General features: G+C 44.3%; 1 protein-coding gene across 4 annotated transcripts in view; it reads left to right on the top strand.

Moving 5' to 3' along the window:
* The window catches only part of CCDC71 (coiled-coil domain containing 71), a 31,361-nt gene extending 14,589 nt beyond the window's left edge, over positions 1-16,772 (top strand). For all 4 annotated transcript variants that reach the window (XM_081935955.1, XM_081935953.1, XM_081935952.1 and 1 more), the window contains exon 2: positions 15,085-16,772. In XM_081935955.1, coding sequence (XP_081792081.1) covers positions 15,146-16,324 — 1,179 coding nt within the window. In that variant the 5' untranslated portion in view covers positions 15,085-15,145 and the 3' untranslated portion in view covers positions 16,325-16,772. The remainder of the gene's footprint in view (positions 1-15,084) is intronic.
* The last annotated feature ends 302 nt before the right edge of the window (positions 16,773-17,074 follow it).

The raw sequence follows: 17,074 nt of genomic DNA, 5'->3' as shown, positions 1-17,074 counted from the left end.
GAACATCTGTTGGGTTAGGTCCACCTCAAGGGGCTTAGGCTGAAGTAAAGACGTTAGTGTCTGTTGTCCGCTGGGGCTGGATGCTGAAGATGCTGGGGCAGAGCCAGCAAAACCCGGTTTCCCCGGTGGTGGTCTTTTTGGTGGCATTGTAGTAAGAAGACCTCAGAAATAACTGTGTCAACACAGGGAAGGAGCAATTGTAAAAGTGGATAGCCGAGAGAGATCACGAGGCAGGCAGCCCAGACAAATAAAGGCCTTTTCTAAAGTCTAAATCCAAGCAGTAAAGTCCATTGTTCCAAGTCCAGGATAAAGTGTATCAAGAGATATCTCTGAGTGTCACGGAGACAAAGACAAGATGCCAACAGTTTCTGTGGGTGGAGTCAAATTTCAAAGTACATGAAGACAACGGAAGTGTGCCATCTTGCCTTGCCAGCTCCGGAATCAGAAGGCAACAAACCAAAAGTTTTCAAAGTTTTCAAAAAGTCAGATCATCACCTCATTTTCACAATTGCAGTAGAGAAAATCTGCTGTTTGCTATGAGCGTGACTTCATTCCAGAGCTCACCCCCCTCCTCCTCCTCTGGGGGAGGAGAGCAGTTTAGAGCCGCTTATCCAAGGGGGGGGAACCCCTCCCTCCAGTCACACTTCCCAGGAACGGGTTGAAAGTTTTTCTAAAAAGCTGACAGTCTTTTTTTTTTCTTCAGTCAAGAAAGGGAACGGGGAGAATTGCCGCATTGCAGCTGCAGCCCTCAAATCATCAGTCTCGCCCAGCTGCCTCGACGCGAAAGTGCAGGAAAGCGCCTCCCCTTTTGCCTCCTGGTGCCTAGGGCGATGCAGGGAGCCCCCCCCGGCCGCCGCTGACACAGGGGACCCCCCGCTAAGCCGCCCCCTCGGCAGGGGCCCCTACAAGGCTCCCTGTGCCCCCCCGATCAGGGGGGAGCCCACCAAGAGCGCGCGGGGTGAGCAAAGCATGCCTGTCGCGATCCGCAGCCGGAACCGGAAGTCCAAGTTTAATCTTGGTTCTTGAAGATAGCTTTCTAGGCTCCTAGCCAAGGGGTGGCTTTATCTATGTAATTAGTCATGGCAGACAGCCAAGCCTGTGTCTGCATATTCATTGGAATCACGGGACAGAACAGTTTGTTTCCTGCCCTAAAACAAAAGCTGTAAAAATCATTACCATGGAGCAGCTGCGTGCCGAGAATGCGCAACTTTCGCAATAGGTGGCTATGTTGGTTGCCCAGGTGGCACAGCTCCAAGCTCACCCTGCTCCACCCCCACCTCAGAGGAAATGCCCGGTTGCAGTTCCTGATAAATTCGATGGCAACCAAGCCATGTTTCCAGATTTCTTAGGACAATGCCAGCTATTTATCAGCTTGAAAGCAGAGAATTTTCCCTATGATCGAGATAAGATGGGGTTTATGATTAGCTTACTCTCCGGCTCCGCAGCTCGATGGGCGACGCCACTGCTGGTCCAGGCTAGCTCTTTGATGGATGACTTCAGGGGGTTCTGTGACCACCTCCAGTTAATGTAGGAGGACCCCATTAAAACGGAGACGGCTACCCGACGTCTGAAGACTCTGAAGCAGGGCCGGGGTTCCTTGCAGGACTACATCAGTGAATTTAGGCTACTAAGCCAGGATTCGGCTTGGAATGAGGCAGCCCTCATGGACACATTTGAGGATGCGTTGTCGGAAGACTTGCAGGAGGAGCTGGTGTGTGGATAGGCCACCGAATTTCAACGCGTTGGTCCACCTGTGTCTCCGGATTGATGCTCGATTGCAGAGACGGGGAATTCGCTGCACATTCCAGGAGAACAGGGTGGTTCCCGCTATGCGTGAGACTCTAACTCCACGGGAGGAGCCCATGGAATTAGGTGCAGCCAAACCCCGTTTGTCGCTAATGGAGAAGAACAGATGGGCTCAGGGGGGTTGTGTTTTTATTGTGGGGAACCTTGCCACATGGCAGCCTTTTGCCCCAAGAAGAGACGAGGGGCATCAGTTACTGGACCTGCTCCCCAGCCCCAGAACAATTTGTTGGGAAACGGGTCAAACCCTATCTAAGGAAGATCTTAGGTTGGGCGTGCACCAATTCAGAGCCATGTTCAGAGACAGTGACTTGCGGGCCTCCCTGACACCTGATCCTGGCATCCCGAATACTCCTGTCCAGTAGCCCTCAAGGGATTCTGGCACATGCTCTCTTCGACTCTGGGGCTACCACGAACTTCATGGACGAGGCGTTTGCGACCAAGTATGTGGTCCCTCTGTGTCCAGTAGATCATCCTATGCTTGTGGAGACCATTGACGGCTCGGTGCTTCTGTCTGGGCCTATCAAGGCCACCACGCAACCCTTGCACCTGGTCATCGTGGTTCACGAGGAAGCCATCCAGTTCTATGTTACCTCTGGTCTGCATTTCCCTGTGGTCTTGGGCTTGGCTTGGCTTCGGGCGCACGACCCATGAATCTACTGGTCCCAGAACCTTGTCACTTTTCCAGCCTTGCAATGTGTGGACCACACCCGTCATGTCTGTTCAGGCCAGCTGCTGAGTCCACCCGGGGTGTCTGCCTTCCGACAGCAGATTTTGCAGATGTGTTCAGTGAACAAGAAGCAGACCAATTGCCACAGCACCGGCCATATGATTGTCCCATCGATTTGCGCTGACAGACGTGCCTGTCTTACCACGGTGTTCGTGGTGGTAGACATGCTCTTGAAGATGGCGCATTTTATCCAATGTCGGAGATTACCAACAACCCGCGTCACTGCCCGCATGTTTATCCAACATATTTTCAGGCTGCACAGCCTACCTGACAGTGTTGTGTCGGACAGAGGAACACAATTCACAGCCCAGTTTTGGAAAGGGCAGATGACGGCCTTGGATGTCAAGATCTGCTTGTCCTCAGCGCACCATCCCGAAACCGACGGAGGGACGGAGAAAGTGATCGGGATCTTGGAACAGTACTTGCAGAGTTTTGTGAACCAGCAGCAAAATGATTGGGCGGACTACCTGGCAATAGCGGAGTTTGCATTCAATAACTCACAGCACACATCCACGCAGACGACGCCCTTCTTGGCCAGTATGGAGTATCATCCTTGGTTCTTTCCCCTTGCACCCATCGACTCAGCTGTCCCCGCAGCTGAAGACTTCCTGTCAGAACTACAGGCGGTCCATCAAGTAGTGCGGCGATATCTGGATAAAGCCAAGGAGGACTATAAGAGAGTCGCAGACAGGTCTCAGCGCACGACGCCAGTGTTGACTGTGGGCGATCAAGTGTGGCTGTCCACTAAACACCTTCCGTCAAATTGGCCGGTCAAGAAGTTAGACCACCGTTACCTTGGCCCATTTCCTGTTGAAGCAGTCATCAATCCGGTCGCCTATCGCCTGACTTTGCCACGTTCGATGCGAGTACATCTGGTCTTTTATCAATCTCTTTTTTTTTTGAATTTTTTTTTATTGTTTTAATTAAACAAAAACACAAAAAAAGAATCATTCTTCTTTACATCTTATAGAAAGCATGTCGATTGGTTACAAATAAATTTTGTGCGTTACTACCACAATCATTATTTATACCTTCATATTGAATTGTACATTTTAAATCAAAAAACTTTATGTATTTTACTATCAATGTACCATCATTCTCATTTGACTAGAATTATTTAAACGTGTTTTTATCTAGAATCATTTGTATTTAAAGACACAACCACCTACTGGCATTCATTAGCTATTTCAATAAACCTCCAATAATTACTCTTTAATAACATATTCCTTTCCCCCCCAATTCACTATTCAAGACTTACATCTAATTACCTTTACCAATGCCAACACATATAGAAATCATTAAACATTATCCATTAACATTTCCTTGTTGTTATTATAGTTATCTAAAAAATTTTTTACTATTCATATCACATCTCCTCTTATCTGACCCAAGAAAGATTACATCTTAATAATAAAATCTAAACAAAAATTTGTTAGTAGATTTTATAAGTACCTGAGAAAGATTACATCTTTATAGCAAAATCTAAACAAAAATGTATTAGTAAAATCGATAAATCTTTTTCCCAGGTCCTGATTTGTAGTTTATATCCAAATTGCTTTTACTACTTGAAATTATTATTTTATTAATATTATCATAATGAATTATTTGTTAACGAATAAACATTTAAAGAAACATTCTAAAAACATCTACAAAATCCTACTTGTTAATCACCAAAAATTAATTAAGTTTTTAATTATCAACATTCATTATCAACCTGTATCTTTCCAGTAACAAAACAATCTTATCTCTTTTGCCAGTTGTTGCGTCAATTCTCTTATGAACTTCTTTATAAGGTTTTTAAAAACTTCTCTCTGCACTTTTTTGCTTAAAAGATCTCTCATATAGTCTTGTTGCCCTTGAGCTTGTGTTGAAATTAACATATCTTTGATTATCAGACATATTTCTGAAGCTGTTTCTCTTCTTAATTCAATCATCAAATCCATATCTTGCCAAGAGGGATAGAGCTCCAGATTATCAAGTTCACTTTTCCATATTCCCTTCTTTCCACTTTCACTCATAGATGCTCCATTAGTAAATTCATCTGTTATCTTATCTTTATCTTCTATATCTTCATTCTCTTCTTTAACTTTTGGGGCTCCAACCCCTTCATCTTTTGCTGTGCAAGACAATAGTCTATCCAACTTCTTATCAAATCTCTCAAATCCTTCCAATATATTTTGAATTCCATCCAAAAAATCCTGAAAACTTAGAGTTTCCTCATCTGCATATTGATACATATTCCCAAGAAGAGAAGAAAGAGTCTAAAATCCACTGCCACTCTCGCCTTCAATGTCTTAGATGTATAAAAGTACTTTTATTTTGAATTTACTTAAGCACAAGATTCTTTTAATTTTTTCAAAAAGGAAGGGTTCTATCTTTTTCTTTTCTTTTCCTTCCCTTGTCCAAAATATTTCACAAAAACACCTGCAAAAGAACAGTCCGTGTTCTTGAGTCCTTATCAGTCTCCACAAATAAGCTTCAAACCCTCCAATTATGACATCAGTAGAATCAAAGGAGATAGAACAAAGGATACATTGTTTCAAGAAAAAAACACCACATTCTAGCTTCTGAATGGCAGATTCAACTTTCTCTTATTCGTTTCAAGCTTAAAGAAAACAGAAGTTTCTAAATGTCTTTAATAAAATTTAGTAAGCAGTAGAAGGAAGGATTATTAAAATAAAAAAAGGTTTTGGTTGAGCCAAAAAATAAGGTAGCAAAGAATAGAAGAAAAAAATCAATTCATTCACTTAAGAGGAGAAATGGAAAGCGTTAAAATCACTTCAATCCACAAAGCATTGTTGCAAAGAAAAAGGAAAAAAAACTTTCTAAGGCAGTCCGAATAGAGATAAATTCTGCCGCTTTATTCTTTTGTTTAAAGGACTAATTTATCTTTAAAAAAGGATTTTCTTTTTGCAATCATTCTCAAAAGAAAAAATCTCATCAGATCAAAGTGAGATGGACTCACTTTCACTGCCTTCTGTCCGGAGCCGTCTCCAACTTTGTCAGCCTGGGGGCTGTCTGTTTACCGCCAGCTTGGAGAGCTTCCCTTGGGTCAATCAGGGACTTTGCAATGTCCCTGAGACCAGCAAGGATTTGTCTCCCTGTTCACCATCTCTACGGGACGGATTAGGTCCAGATGGACCGTGCAGCGGTAAAAGTATCAGCGGCGATCTCGGACAATCAAGACCGCACGTTGTCTCATCGTGACGTTGGCTCCTCCACCTTTTATCGATCTCTTCTTGCTCCTGAACGGCCGGCTTGTCCTCTTCGTCAACCCGATCATCCCCAGCTAGAACCCCATGTCTATGAGGCGGCAGCCGAGTACAAAGTTGCCAGGATTCGGGATTCCCGATGGCTGAAAGAACGGTTCCAATACCTGGTGGAATGGAAAGGCCGAGAGCTGGAGATGTTACCTGGGAGGATGCGACCTCCGTGCATGCACCTGCTTTGGTGCAGGCCTTCCATGAACAATTCCCAGCTAAGCCACACCCTGAGTGTCAGACCCGGGGGAAGGGCCCTGCGGTGAGGATAATGTGGCCCTGCAGCGGCCGGCTGAGCTGTTGGTGGACTCTCACAGCTCAGACCATTATGGGACTGCTCTGGAGGATGAGGAAGACTCTGGTGGGTGTTTGGAGTCAGAGCAGGAACTAGAGAGGCCTGTTGGCCACCAGGTGGCATCTGAGTCAGGGAGCAGTGAGGAGGAACAGAGGGAGGTTGTCCCTGATGTGCGTATACGTAGCTGAGAAGAGCTGAGAAGAGAAAGGAACAGCTGTGGAGATGACGCCATAGAAGGAAGTAAGGACAGCTGGCTAAGGGTGTGGCCCTCCCAAAGAGTTTATAGGTGGAGCGACGGGAGGGGAATCTTTGCAGGAAACAACAGTCCATTTTAGTAACTGTTGAGAAAGCATTCTGTAAATTTAATCTTGGTTCTTGAAGATAACTTTCTAGGCTCCTAGCCAAGGGGTGGCGTTATCTATGTAATTAGTTGTGGCAGACAGCCAAGCCTATGTCTGCATATTCATTGAAATCATGGGACAGAACATATGGGGACACAGTTTGACATCTGGTTTCACCTGTGGTCCCAAGGCTTACCGTATTTTTTGGAATATAAGACGCACCTTTTTCCCTCAAAAAAGAGGCTGAAAATCTGGGTGCATCTTATACACTGAATACAGCATTTTTGCCTCCTTTCACCAAAATGGCTGCATAGCTTTTAAGAGACTTTCAGAGTGTTGCTGGGGGCTGGGGAGGGCTGAAATGAGTGAAAAACGAGTCGCTTCCCCCCCCTCAGGAACACTCTATAAGCTTCCTAATGGCTATGCATGCCCTTTGGGGGGGGGGACAGGGCCGTTTTTGGAAGGTCTACAGAGTGCAAAAACTTTTTTTTTAAAAATTGCCTCTTCAAAACCTTGGGGCGTCTTATACTCTGGTGCACCTTATACTCCGAAAAATATGGTAGTTCAATTATACCAGGCAGCCCACTCCATTCCTCTACCTCAGCAACTGTTAAGATCACGTGGACTTCATGCTCAATCAATCAATCAAACTTTTATTTATAAACCGCACCCTTTCCTAAGCAGGACTCGGGGCGGGGAATTTGAAGAGTTAAAATCCACAGATCTTAAAATTGTTGAAGTTGAGAAACACTGTCCTAAAGCCTCTACCTAGTAGATTTTCTCCTAAATGTATTCTATTCCCAGAAAAGACTTTGCTCCAGCCGTAGTTTCTCCCACCTGAGCATTATTTAGCTTTCAATTTCTCCTCTAAAGTAACACACCGAAGTCAGGTGGCTGTTTCCAATCATTTTGCTTGTCAGGCCTGCAAGCCATCTCTTCTTTTTTGGACTTCAGGCCTGCCACACTTTCTATTATTCTATGCATTTTCTATTGTGGGAAAAAGGGAGGGGGGATTATACGGAATTGGGTGATATGTAGCCATAACAAAATTCTTTCTAGAAAGCCAAGGTCATCCTTTGTCTCTGCACCTGGCTGGAATTGGATGGGTGAAAGCTGCCAGTGTGGCAGTGGAAGATTGGACCATGTGATGAACTTGTGGGTGTGGGGGCAAGATCTTGAACTTTTTTTTTTAATTGAAAAAGTTTTATACAGACAAATTTTCCCCCTTTTTACCCCCCCTGACATATAATGTAGATCACATACAAATACTGTACCCCCTCCCCTCCCCCGTCTTAAAATAGATTTCTCATTCAAATATTGTACCCCCTCACCTCCCAACAATCATAATATAGGTTTCTCTTAAACTAACAATAACCCATTAACCCCATCTTCTAAATTGATTAAACATATATAATTCATAATATAGGTTTCTCTTAAAGTAACAATATCTCATTAATCCCATCTTCTAGATTAATTATACATATATATTTCCCCACCCTCCACCCTAGCCCTTCCCCACCTCCCATCAAACCCACCCCCTGACTTCCGCTATACACCACTCTAACAATTCCAAGCATCCCATATATTATTTACTCTGATCATCTGTCAATCTGAACATTCTTACCTAAAGGCTACATAGTACTTCCTAGTCTGATATTTATTCTGTATGTAATCAATCCATTTTACCCATTCCTGTGTATAATTCTCCTGCTTCTGACCTTTTAAGAAAGCTGAGATTTTTGCCATCTCGGCAAACCCCGCCACTTTCTGAATCCATTGATCGATTGTCGGTAAAAAATCTTTTTTCCAATGTTGAGCAATCAACAACCTAGCTGCTGTAAAAGATCTTGAACTTTGAACTGGGTGGGAAAACCTGGAAGCTTTCAGATTCGGGTTTTCCCAGATGTGCCAACATGACTCTCTTAATAAATTGGAACTTTGAGGAATCTTTTGCCTCGGACTCTGATTTACTTTTGGATGCTATTTGGAACCCTGACATTGCTTATATATTTTGACAATCCCGGTTTCTTCCGTAATTCCATGTATTGTCTCTTTGATCGTCACTCAGGTGCTTTCCCCTCAATTCCCCTTCTTTAGGCTTGGCCACAAACGCTTTAATCGCTCAAGAGTGGGACTGCTCTGCTGGGAATGCCCAGGAAAGTGTTGTCCAAGTATTCCAAGTAACATCCCCAGCAAAGTAAGACTCCGAGGCAGGCATTTCCTCAAAGTTCCATTTTATTAGAGATGCCATATTGGCACATCTGTGAATACCTGAATCTGAAGCCTCCCGGGTTTTCCCCACCCAAAGGAAAGTCAGAGTCCCTTCCTCTGCACTCACATGTCCACACATGGTCCAATCAGGTCACCATCCTACCTGGAATTGTTTCCCAGTCACGCTTCTTCAGGTGCACGTCCTTAACTCCCAGTGAAAGAATGTTGTTATGGCTATATATCTCACCCCCTCACCATCCAATCCTCCTCTGTCAAGTTTCCAAGTAACACCCCCAACGAAAGAAGACTCCGAGGCGTGAAGTTCCTCAAAGTTCTATTTTATTAGAGATGTCATATTGGCACATCTGGGAAAATCCGAATCTGAAAGCTTCCAGGTTTTTCCCACCCAAAAGAAAGTCCAAGCCCCTACTCAGCACCCACATATCCATCACATGATCCAATCAGGCACTGTCCCAACTGGAGATGCCTCCCAGTCACAGCCCTCCAGTTACCAGATCCTTGACTGTCAGAGAGGGGAATGTTGTTATGTTATGACTATATATCTCCCCAGCTCCATACAATCCCCCCTCTCAGTTTCCCACAGATTAAATGTGACAGGCCTTAAGATCCAATGGCCAAGGTGGCTTCCAGGCCTGACACCCTCCCAGTTCCCACAGTATGCCCATCCATCAAGTGTGGCCCTTTGAAGATCCAAAGAAAAAGATGGCCTCCAGGGCTGACAGTGTTTTTCTATCCTTCTTATTTATTTATTTATTTATTAATCCATTTTATATGCCGCACCCTCTCCACCAAGGGACTCGGGGCAGCGTACCATTTACTACATAACAAATAAATAACAAGGAGGAGATATACAAAAAGCATTATACAACACATAATAAATAAATAATCAATTAATTAAAAACAGCAAAAAGCAATTAAAAAACAATTAAAACACCCAAAGTCAAACCTAATTTAAAATTTTATCCAGAGGGATTAGAATAGCTATAATTCAGGCCAGGCCGGCTAGTTGGAACAGGTGGGTCTTGAGTTTCGTGCGGAAGGAGCGGTGATCGGTTGTTGTCCTGATGTCGGGGGGGGAGGTCATTCCAGAGGGCTGGGCCCATCACATCTTCTTCCTTGGACTTCAAACTGGCCACAAATTCTATCCAAAGCCTACCTCCATTCTATGAGTCAGTGAAGGTTTGTGCCTATTGTGGCCCGCCAGCGGCCAGCAGAGGTGGCAGCATAGTCGGACAGTAAGGAGGTTGGGGAGAAACATGGGCCAGTCTTGGGGACTGAGGAAACCTCAGACGAGGGCTCTTCATTGGAGGCAGAAAGGGAGCTAGACAGCAGTGAGGCAGAGGAACAGCTGGAGCCTGTTCCCAGTATGCCCATGCACAGAGTTGCCAGAAGACAAGAACAACTAAGAAAGCAGGGTTGATTTTGGAATAAAGCCACACCTTGGAGGTGATTGGCCCCTCCCACAGGAAACAAAAGAGGAACGAGCAGGGAGTGGGCAGGAAACAATTCGTTCCTTCAGTCGGTTGTTGTTGTTAGTTGCGAAGTCATGTCCGACCCCTCGTGACCCTATGGACAATGTTCCTCCAGGCCTTCCTGTCCTCTACCATCCTCTGGAGTCCATTTAATCTCACGCCTACTGCTTCAGTGACTCCATCCAGCCACCTCATTCTCTGCCGTGAAACGTTCTAAATAAAAATTAATTATGTTTGATAACAAAGTTTCTAAACCTTTCTTAATCACTGTTTACAATTTATATCCAATTTCAAAATTACAGGCTTTCATACATAACTAAGTTTCAAAACTTCCTTTCATGGTCACCATTTAAAATTTATACCAAAATTCCTCTTGTCGAACCAATATATATGTATACATTATATTATTATCAATTATTTATCTAACTATATCCATGATCAATCCAATTTCAATATTATAGGCTTTCATATATAACAAAATTTCTAAACTTCCTTTCATGGTCACCATTTAAAAATTTATACCAAATGTTCTCTTATCAAACCAATACATATGTATACATTATATCATTATCAATTATCTATTTAGCTATATCCATTATCACTTCATTTTTAACATAATGTTCTAATTTTAACTATTTAGCTAGTATTTTGTTAATAGCTTTCATGTTTCAACCTGTGTCTTTCCAGTAGTAGTACAGTCTTATTTCTTTTGCCTTATGTGGGATTAATCTTGACTGGTTATTTCCTTAATCAACTTTCTGTGGACTTCTCTTCGCACCTTGTTGCTTGTTGCATGTCTTATAAATTCTCGAAACCCTCCATCAGCTTCTTTAATCAGCTTATCTTTGGTTATCAGTAGTGCTTTTGTCAAAGTTCCTCTCCTTAAATCCATCAATTCTTCTCTTTTTTCTCCTTCTATACCTTGGAATAGTGTTGGAATAATGTTAGCGTTCTAAATACCATGTATGAAATAAATAATTGTCCAAGGCAGAATCATCCTTAAAGTTCCCATTTATTCATACAGGCAAGTTAGCACATCTATAGAAAATTCCAACACTGATGTTCATCCTGGAATTCCACCCAGTTGAAAGTTTATGATCTATCCCCACACCCCATAATCCATCACATGTTCCAATCATCACTTCCACGCTGGCATCTACACCCTTCTGCTTCCGGTCAGGTGTCGAGGTGCGGAGACAAAAGATGACCTTGGCTTCTATAAAAGAATGACAACATACATTCCACAATCCTACTCCTTTCTATTCCCCCCTCCCAACTACTACACTAATGAAACAGCATAGGAAATTAATAAAAAGTGTGGCAGGCCAAAGATCCTAAAAAGAACATAACTACAGGCCTGACAGTTTCTGTTTCTGTTTCCTGCATTGCTGTACTGTGGGAGGGGTTTTCTTTGCACTGCTTTAAATTGCTGTTTTACTTAGTTCCTAAGTAGACCTCTTGCTGTCACAAGCTTTTTAATAAAAGTTCCGTTTGGAACAACATCACTTTCAAGAGTCCTGCTTTCTTAGGAAGTTTGGAGAGGTAATACCTTATAGGTATAGGCGCATACTTTGCTATTTAAGCCAGGGTAGTTTATCCTGTAGCCCATTAAAACTGTAAAACTAGTGCCAGGAAAATATTGGAATGTTGCTGAGGAAGGAATTAGTTTATTTTGCTAATATCTTCAGTGAAGCAGATCATCGCTCACTGATGCAGCACATATTTTGCGTGCTGAAGGCATGCAAGTTCAGTCCCTGAAACTTCAGGTACAAAATGAGGAGAAGGAGGTGGGGGCATCTGAAATTGATTAGCATATGTCAGCTTCGGTTATCTGGTGCTCTCCATGTAGGTTTAGAGATCAGTTTCCAAAATTCCTATCCAAAGTGGCAATCATAATCTTGGCATATGGATGTTATAATGTAAAAATGTCTGGTATCCAGGTTATTGTAATGAAACCACTGTAAACCTCTACTGTAGCAACATGTTTTGGCAATGCCTCTAGTGTCAGGCCTGCAGCCATCTTTTCTTTTGGATCTGAGGCCTGCCACACTTTCTATTATTCTACTATGCATTTTCGATTGTGGGAAAATGGGAGGAGGGAGTGAGATGCTATGTAGCCAAAACAAAATTCTTTCTAGAAAGCCAAGGTCATCCTTTGTCTCTGCACCTCTGCACTTGACTTGAATTGAATGGGTGGAACTGCCAGCAGGGCAGTGGGAGATTGGACCATGTGATGGACTTGTGGGTGTGGGGGTTTCCTGTTCCTGTACAAGAAATGTATCCCATTGGCTGTCAGACTCCCAGTGGGCAGGGGTGGGGGGAGTCTTAGCTAACTTTGTAGGCTGTCTGTGTCCCAGGCTTGGGTGATGCAATCCTCCCAGGTGTCATGTGGTGAGATGGGTAGAGGGTTAATCCCATCATGCTTTGAGGGCCATGTCTTAATCCCATCACCCTGGAGCTGAAGAAGGGGAGTGGGCAGGGAGCTGCAGCACTGGTACAGGTGTACTGGTGCCAGCTGGGAGCAGCGGCCACCGTACCGGAACAGTGCTTTGGAGGGCCCACCCCCCTGCCCTCGTTCCTTACCTCTATTTGAGCTAACCGGACCATTTGCACACGCAAGCGCGGTGTATGGCTCCTGCGTGACCTCCGTCGAGCAACTGGAGCGTGGTGGTCGGCCGGCCCCGTCACAGTGTACCAGTTGTGACAGGATCCGGAACCCACCACTGAGCTGCAGGGAGCTTCTTTGTCTTTAAAAACATGTTGCTCCTTTTCTCATCCAAGGAAACCTAGTATTCTGCCTTTTCAGTATTTCCTAAAATATTTCATTCTTCTAAGAGAGGGTGGGTGCTAACTTTCTACAGGGTCCAGTGTCCTTCAAAATACAAGGACAGCAAAAGAAAAAAACATTCCCAGAAGGTTGTATAAACACAGAAGAACTGATTGAAGAACTGAGTGGATAACATGAATTTATCAGAAAGTGTTTTAGTTAATTCTGAGAGCCATTATTTAAAGGTTTCCCGAAAACTACAAAGAATGTATGCCAGCGGTAAGAGATTTAGCTCATTTGTACTTTCAAGCAATCAAGTATCCATGGAGATTCTCAGTCATCCAGGTCATGGTTGTCCCAAAGGTGCTTTTTTCAAGAGGCACCTGGACTTTCAAAGAAAACCAGAAAGTCCACTTGCCTCTTCAAAAAAAGCACCTTTGGGACAAGCAAACAAGTAGTTAGCTTATAAGCACAAGCTAGAATGAAACATGGATTTTTTTTTTTGCTTTCTTGGTTATAAATAATCATTCAGGAGTTTTATTTGATCTTGGGTTTATTTCATTCAGTCATGTTGTCCAACTTCAACATATTGTAATTATTTTTAATTATGATTATTGGAAGGAAACTCACTCCTAACTACTGTATTTTTCAGAGTATAAGACTCACCGGAGTACAAGATGCACCAAGATCTTGAAGAGGCAAATTTAAAAATTTGCACTCTGCAGACCTCCCAAAAATGGCTCGTTTTTCGTGAAAACGGGCCTTTTTTGTCCAAAAAAAAGGGCATGCGTAGTCTTTAGGAGGCTTATAGAATGCTCTTGGGGGCTGGGGAGGCAAAAAACAGCCCATTTTATGTTCATTTCTGCCCTCCCCAGCTCCCAGGAGCACTTTGGAAGCCTCCATAAGGCTCTGCACGGCCATTTTGGCAATGGGGGCGGGGTTTCAGGAGGCAAAAAATGCTGTATTCAGTGTATAAGACGCACCCAGATTTTCCCTCTTTTTTGAGGGAAAAAGATGTGTCTTGTACTCCAAAAAATACAGTATATCTTTTGTCCATGTTATTTAATAAACCCTTCATGCAGCTGAGCATATTTGTTTGAAATTACAATAAATAAACGAAACACACTTATATACCGTCCATATTTATATAGTAAGGTATCCTAAAAGCCTGCAAAATGATAGAGAGAAAATTCCATAGCTGGCATGGTGGAGGAGATTGTTGTGGCCTGCCAGAAGAACTGGCAGCAGATTCGGACAATGAGGAGGTTGGGGAGGAACGTGGGCCAGTGCTGGAGTCCTGGGAAGGCTCTGATGGATGCTCTGCATTGGACACAGAGATGGAGCCAGTCGGACATTTCCCAGCCACTGGAGAGGCAGCTGCCTTTAGAGGCTGATGTGAGTGAGGAGGAAGAAAAGCTGGGGACTGTTCCAGATGCATGTATGTGCAGAGCAGTTAGAGGTGAGCAACGGGGGACAAGAAGTCGACTCGGGAAGCAAAGCACCCGTGGATGCTGAATGGCCCCTCCCTGGCTGGGGAATAAATAGAAGGAAAGGGGGGTGGTTGTTGTGGGAGACAACAGTTTGTATTGCTGAAGATTTTGCTCATTGTGTTTCGAGCCACAAAGACTGCTTGCCAGAACTTAATTTGCAGCCTTTCGGCTGGGAGCTCACGGCCTTGCAATTATCGCAAGGAACTGATAAAGTCTGTTCCTGCAGTTAACTCCTTGAAGGACTACTGCCTGGACTTCTCGGTGGGTGAATGCAATTAATTCATAAGAGGTAAATAAAGAGGGGTTATTTCTGTGACAAGGAGTCTGTTTCTTGCTTCTGCTAAGGCTGGGTCAGAACAGAGAGAAAGGACCTTCCCTTTCATGACAACCATTTAAATATATTGAATTTAATACTTAAAAGAGAAATAATCCTGTGTAAGCAGGCCTGAAATTAGGTTCTGTTGTCTCAGGATGGGGAGATAAACACCACAACTGAAGCCAGAAATTAATCAATTTAAAAAAAAACCAACAGAAAGGAGACAAGGTCTAATAGTGTATGTGAAGTTTGGTTCCAATGAAAAAGGTCTCTTTAAAAGCATTACGGTTCTCCTCACCTCCTAAAATCTTCGAAGTAAATATTTCTGGAGTTTTTTAAATTAATGAATTAACTGCCTTGTCTTCTTTTCCCTTTAAGGTGACCTGTGCTGGTTTCCCAGTGGTTTGGATCTACTAGAAGCTCCTGCCAGCCTAATGCCATGAATGTTGAAGCGGACAATGTGGAAGAGAAAGCTGTCCATTCCTGGTCAAGGATGTCCTCTGCAGGACAGAAAGCCTTGGAAGAAGCTCTCCGGGTGTTTAACCCCATGTCCAAGGACCTGTCTGACACGGAGACCCAGTTAGTAGCTTTTCTCCAAGGCCTTAAAGAAGAAGGCTACCAACCCACAATCCTAAGGAGCAAAGATGTGTATGGATACAGTTCCTGCACTGCCAATGCACCTGGCCAAACAAAAGGCAGTATTCAAGACATTCCGGAAACAGCTGTTCCTATTTCAGAGTCTGCCAAGGCCCCAGCAAGGAACATGGTAACCATACCTGCCCCCTTGGCGGGTATTACAGTGAGCTCTTCTAAAGAATCTGCGGAGCCCATGTCCAAGAGCAGTAATTCCACAAACCTCCTATTGAACTCTTTGAAACGGACACGTTCGGGCACATCCAAAGCCTCGGCCATGAGCTTCCCGGCTAATATGTACCCCGGCGTCTATCCGGCCATGAGGCTGTCAGTGGTGTTGGAAGCCTTAGTCCCACTGAAAGCCACTGCTTCTTGTCTGGAATCAAAATGCACACAAGGGCACCTGGGGATCACTCCTTCGGACCTTAAGCGGCTCAAAGCACCCACGGCATCAGTGCAGTCTTCAGCTGTGAAGGCCGCTAAGATACCCTCTAATCAATTGGATCCCAAAGGATACAGGCATTTAATAACCCAAGTGCCGGACTCTGCTGCTCTCGCGATGAGCCTTATAAAAGGACCAAAGGGTGGGGTGCTTCAGGAAAGTAACACTTGCAAAGCATCTGGAATCCTGAATGGCCGAATTTCGGGGAGCAACTCCCAGAGCTGTAGCACGGCGGCCTCCAGAATTAAGAAACCATCGGTGGCCAAACCTGAATGGAAAAGTGGCGGCAGCCATCAGCAGGAGAAAAGAAGAAGCGCAGAGGAAGGAAAAGAGTCACCGTGTCGAAAGACGCCCAGTTCTGTCCCGCCAGCTAATAAACCAGAACTGGCTTCGAAAGCATTCAACCTGCTGAAATTCCAGGCCATCAAAGTGGACAGCTCTTCCGATGACGAACTGAGGAGGAGAGCACAGCAGATCCTTAAAGTTAACTTGTCCCCAGTGATCAGAATTCAGCCATTGCCTCAATCTCTCAGCATCCCTTGAGTCGTTCGGTTGAGTTGGAGCTCCAAGCCCACCCCCACCCCCTTGAGGATGATCAAACCGGCATCGAGTCTCTTGGACCGGGTGAGGGGCCTACACACTTCTGTACTCTCGGGGCAGCTGTGCCTGGGCTCCTGGTTGGCAATTGGGGGAAATTCCGCGGAGCTCAGCAACAACTGAATTACAAAAATTGTGTTTGGAAATGCCAGCAGAGATCTTCGAAGGCCCCAGTGGAGAAGAACAGAGACCATCCCTGGCCTTCCTCTGGGGACACTTTTCTACAGTACTTTTATAAACATGGCAGAGTACACAACTGGGATATGGCGGCACTTGGGCTGTTCCTGTACTGTGATATTTCTGGTTCCTTTTATTTTAAAATCTGTAAATCTACTTGGTTTTATTTTGATCCTATTTTATATACTTATTAAATATAAATATCTATTGACTCATACATATGCATTGCCCAAGGGCTGTCAGAATGTGATCCCTTAATTCTTTGTTCTTTCTTTTTCAAGAACTGGGTTCAGAGGTTCTCCCCTCAGCTTTTCCTCCCCCGGGTTACTTGTTGAAAAAACACAAAGGCCTTCGCTTGCCTCTAGCGCTGCCTCTCTTTTCTCTAAAACCCAGTGGCTTGCTGTCATCTACTAGCCCTTGGTCCTGCTTATTGCCATTATTGTCACATCTTGTCACAAGAGCCACGGTGGCGCAGTGGTTAGAGTGCAGTACTGCAGGCTACTTCTGCCGACTGCCCGC

The sequence above is a fragment of the Natrix helvetica genome, assembly GCF_964273705.1.
Source record: "Natrix helvetica genome assembly, chromosome: 1".
NCBI classification, from domain to species: Eukaryota; Metazoa; Chordata; class Lepidosauria; order Squamata; family Natricidae; genus Natrix; species Natrix helvetica.
The sequence above is the reverse complement of the archived record's forward strand: the minus strand, read 5'-3'. Positions and strand labels throughout refer to the sequence as shown.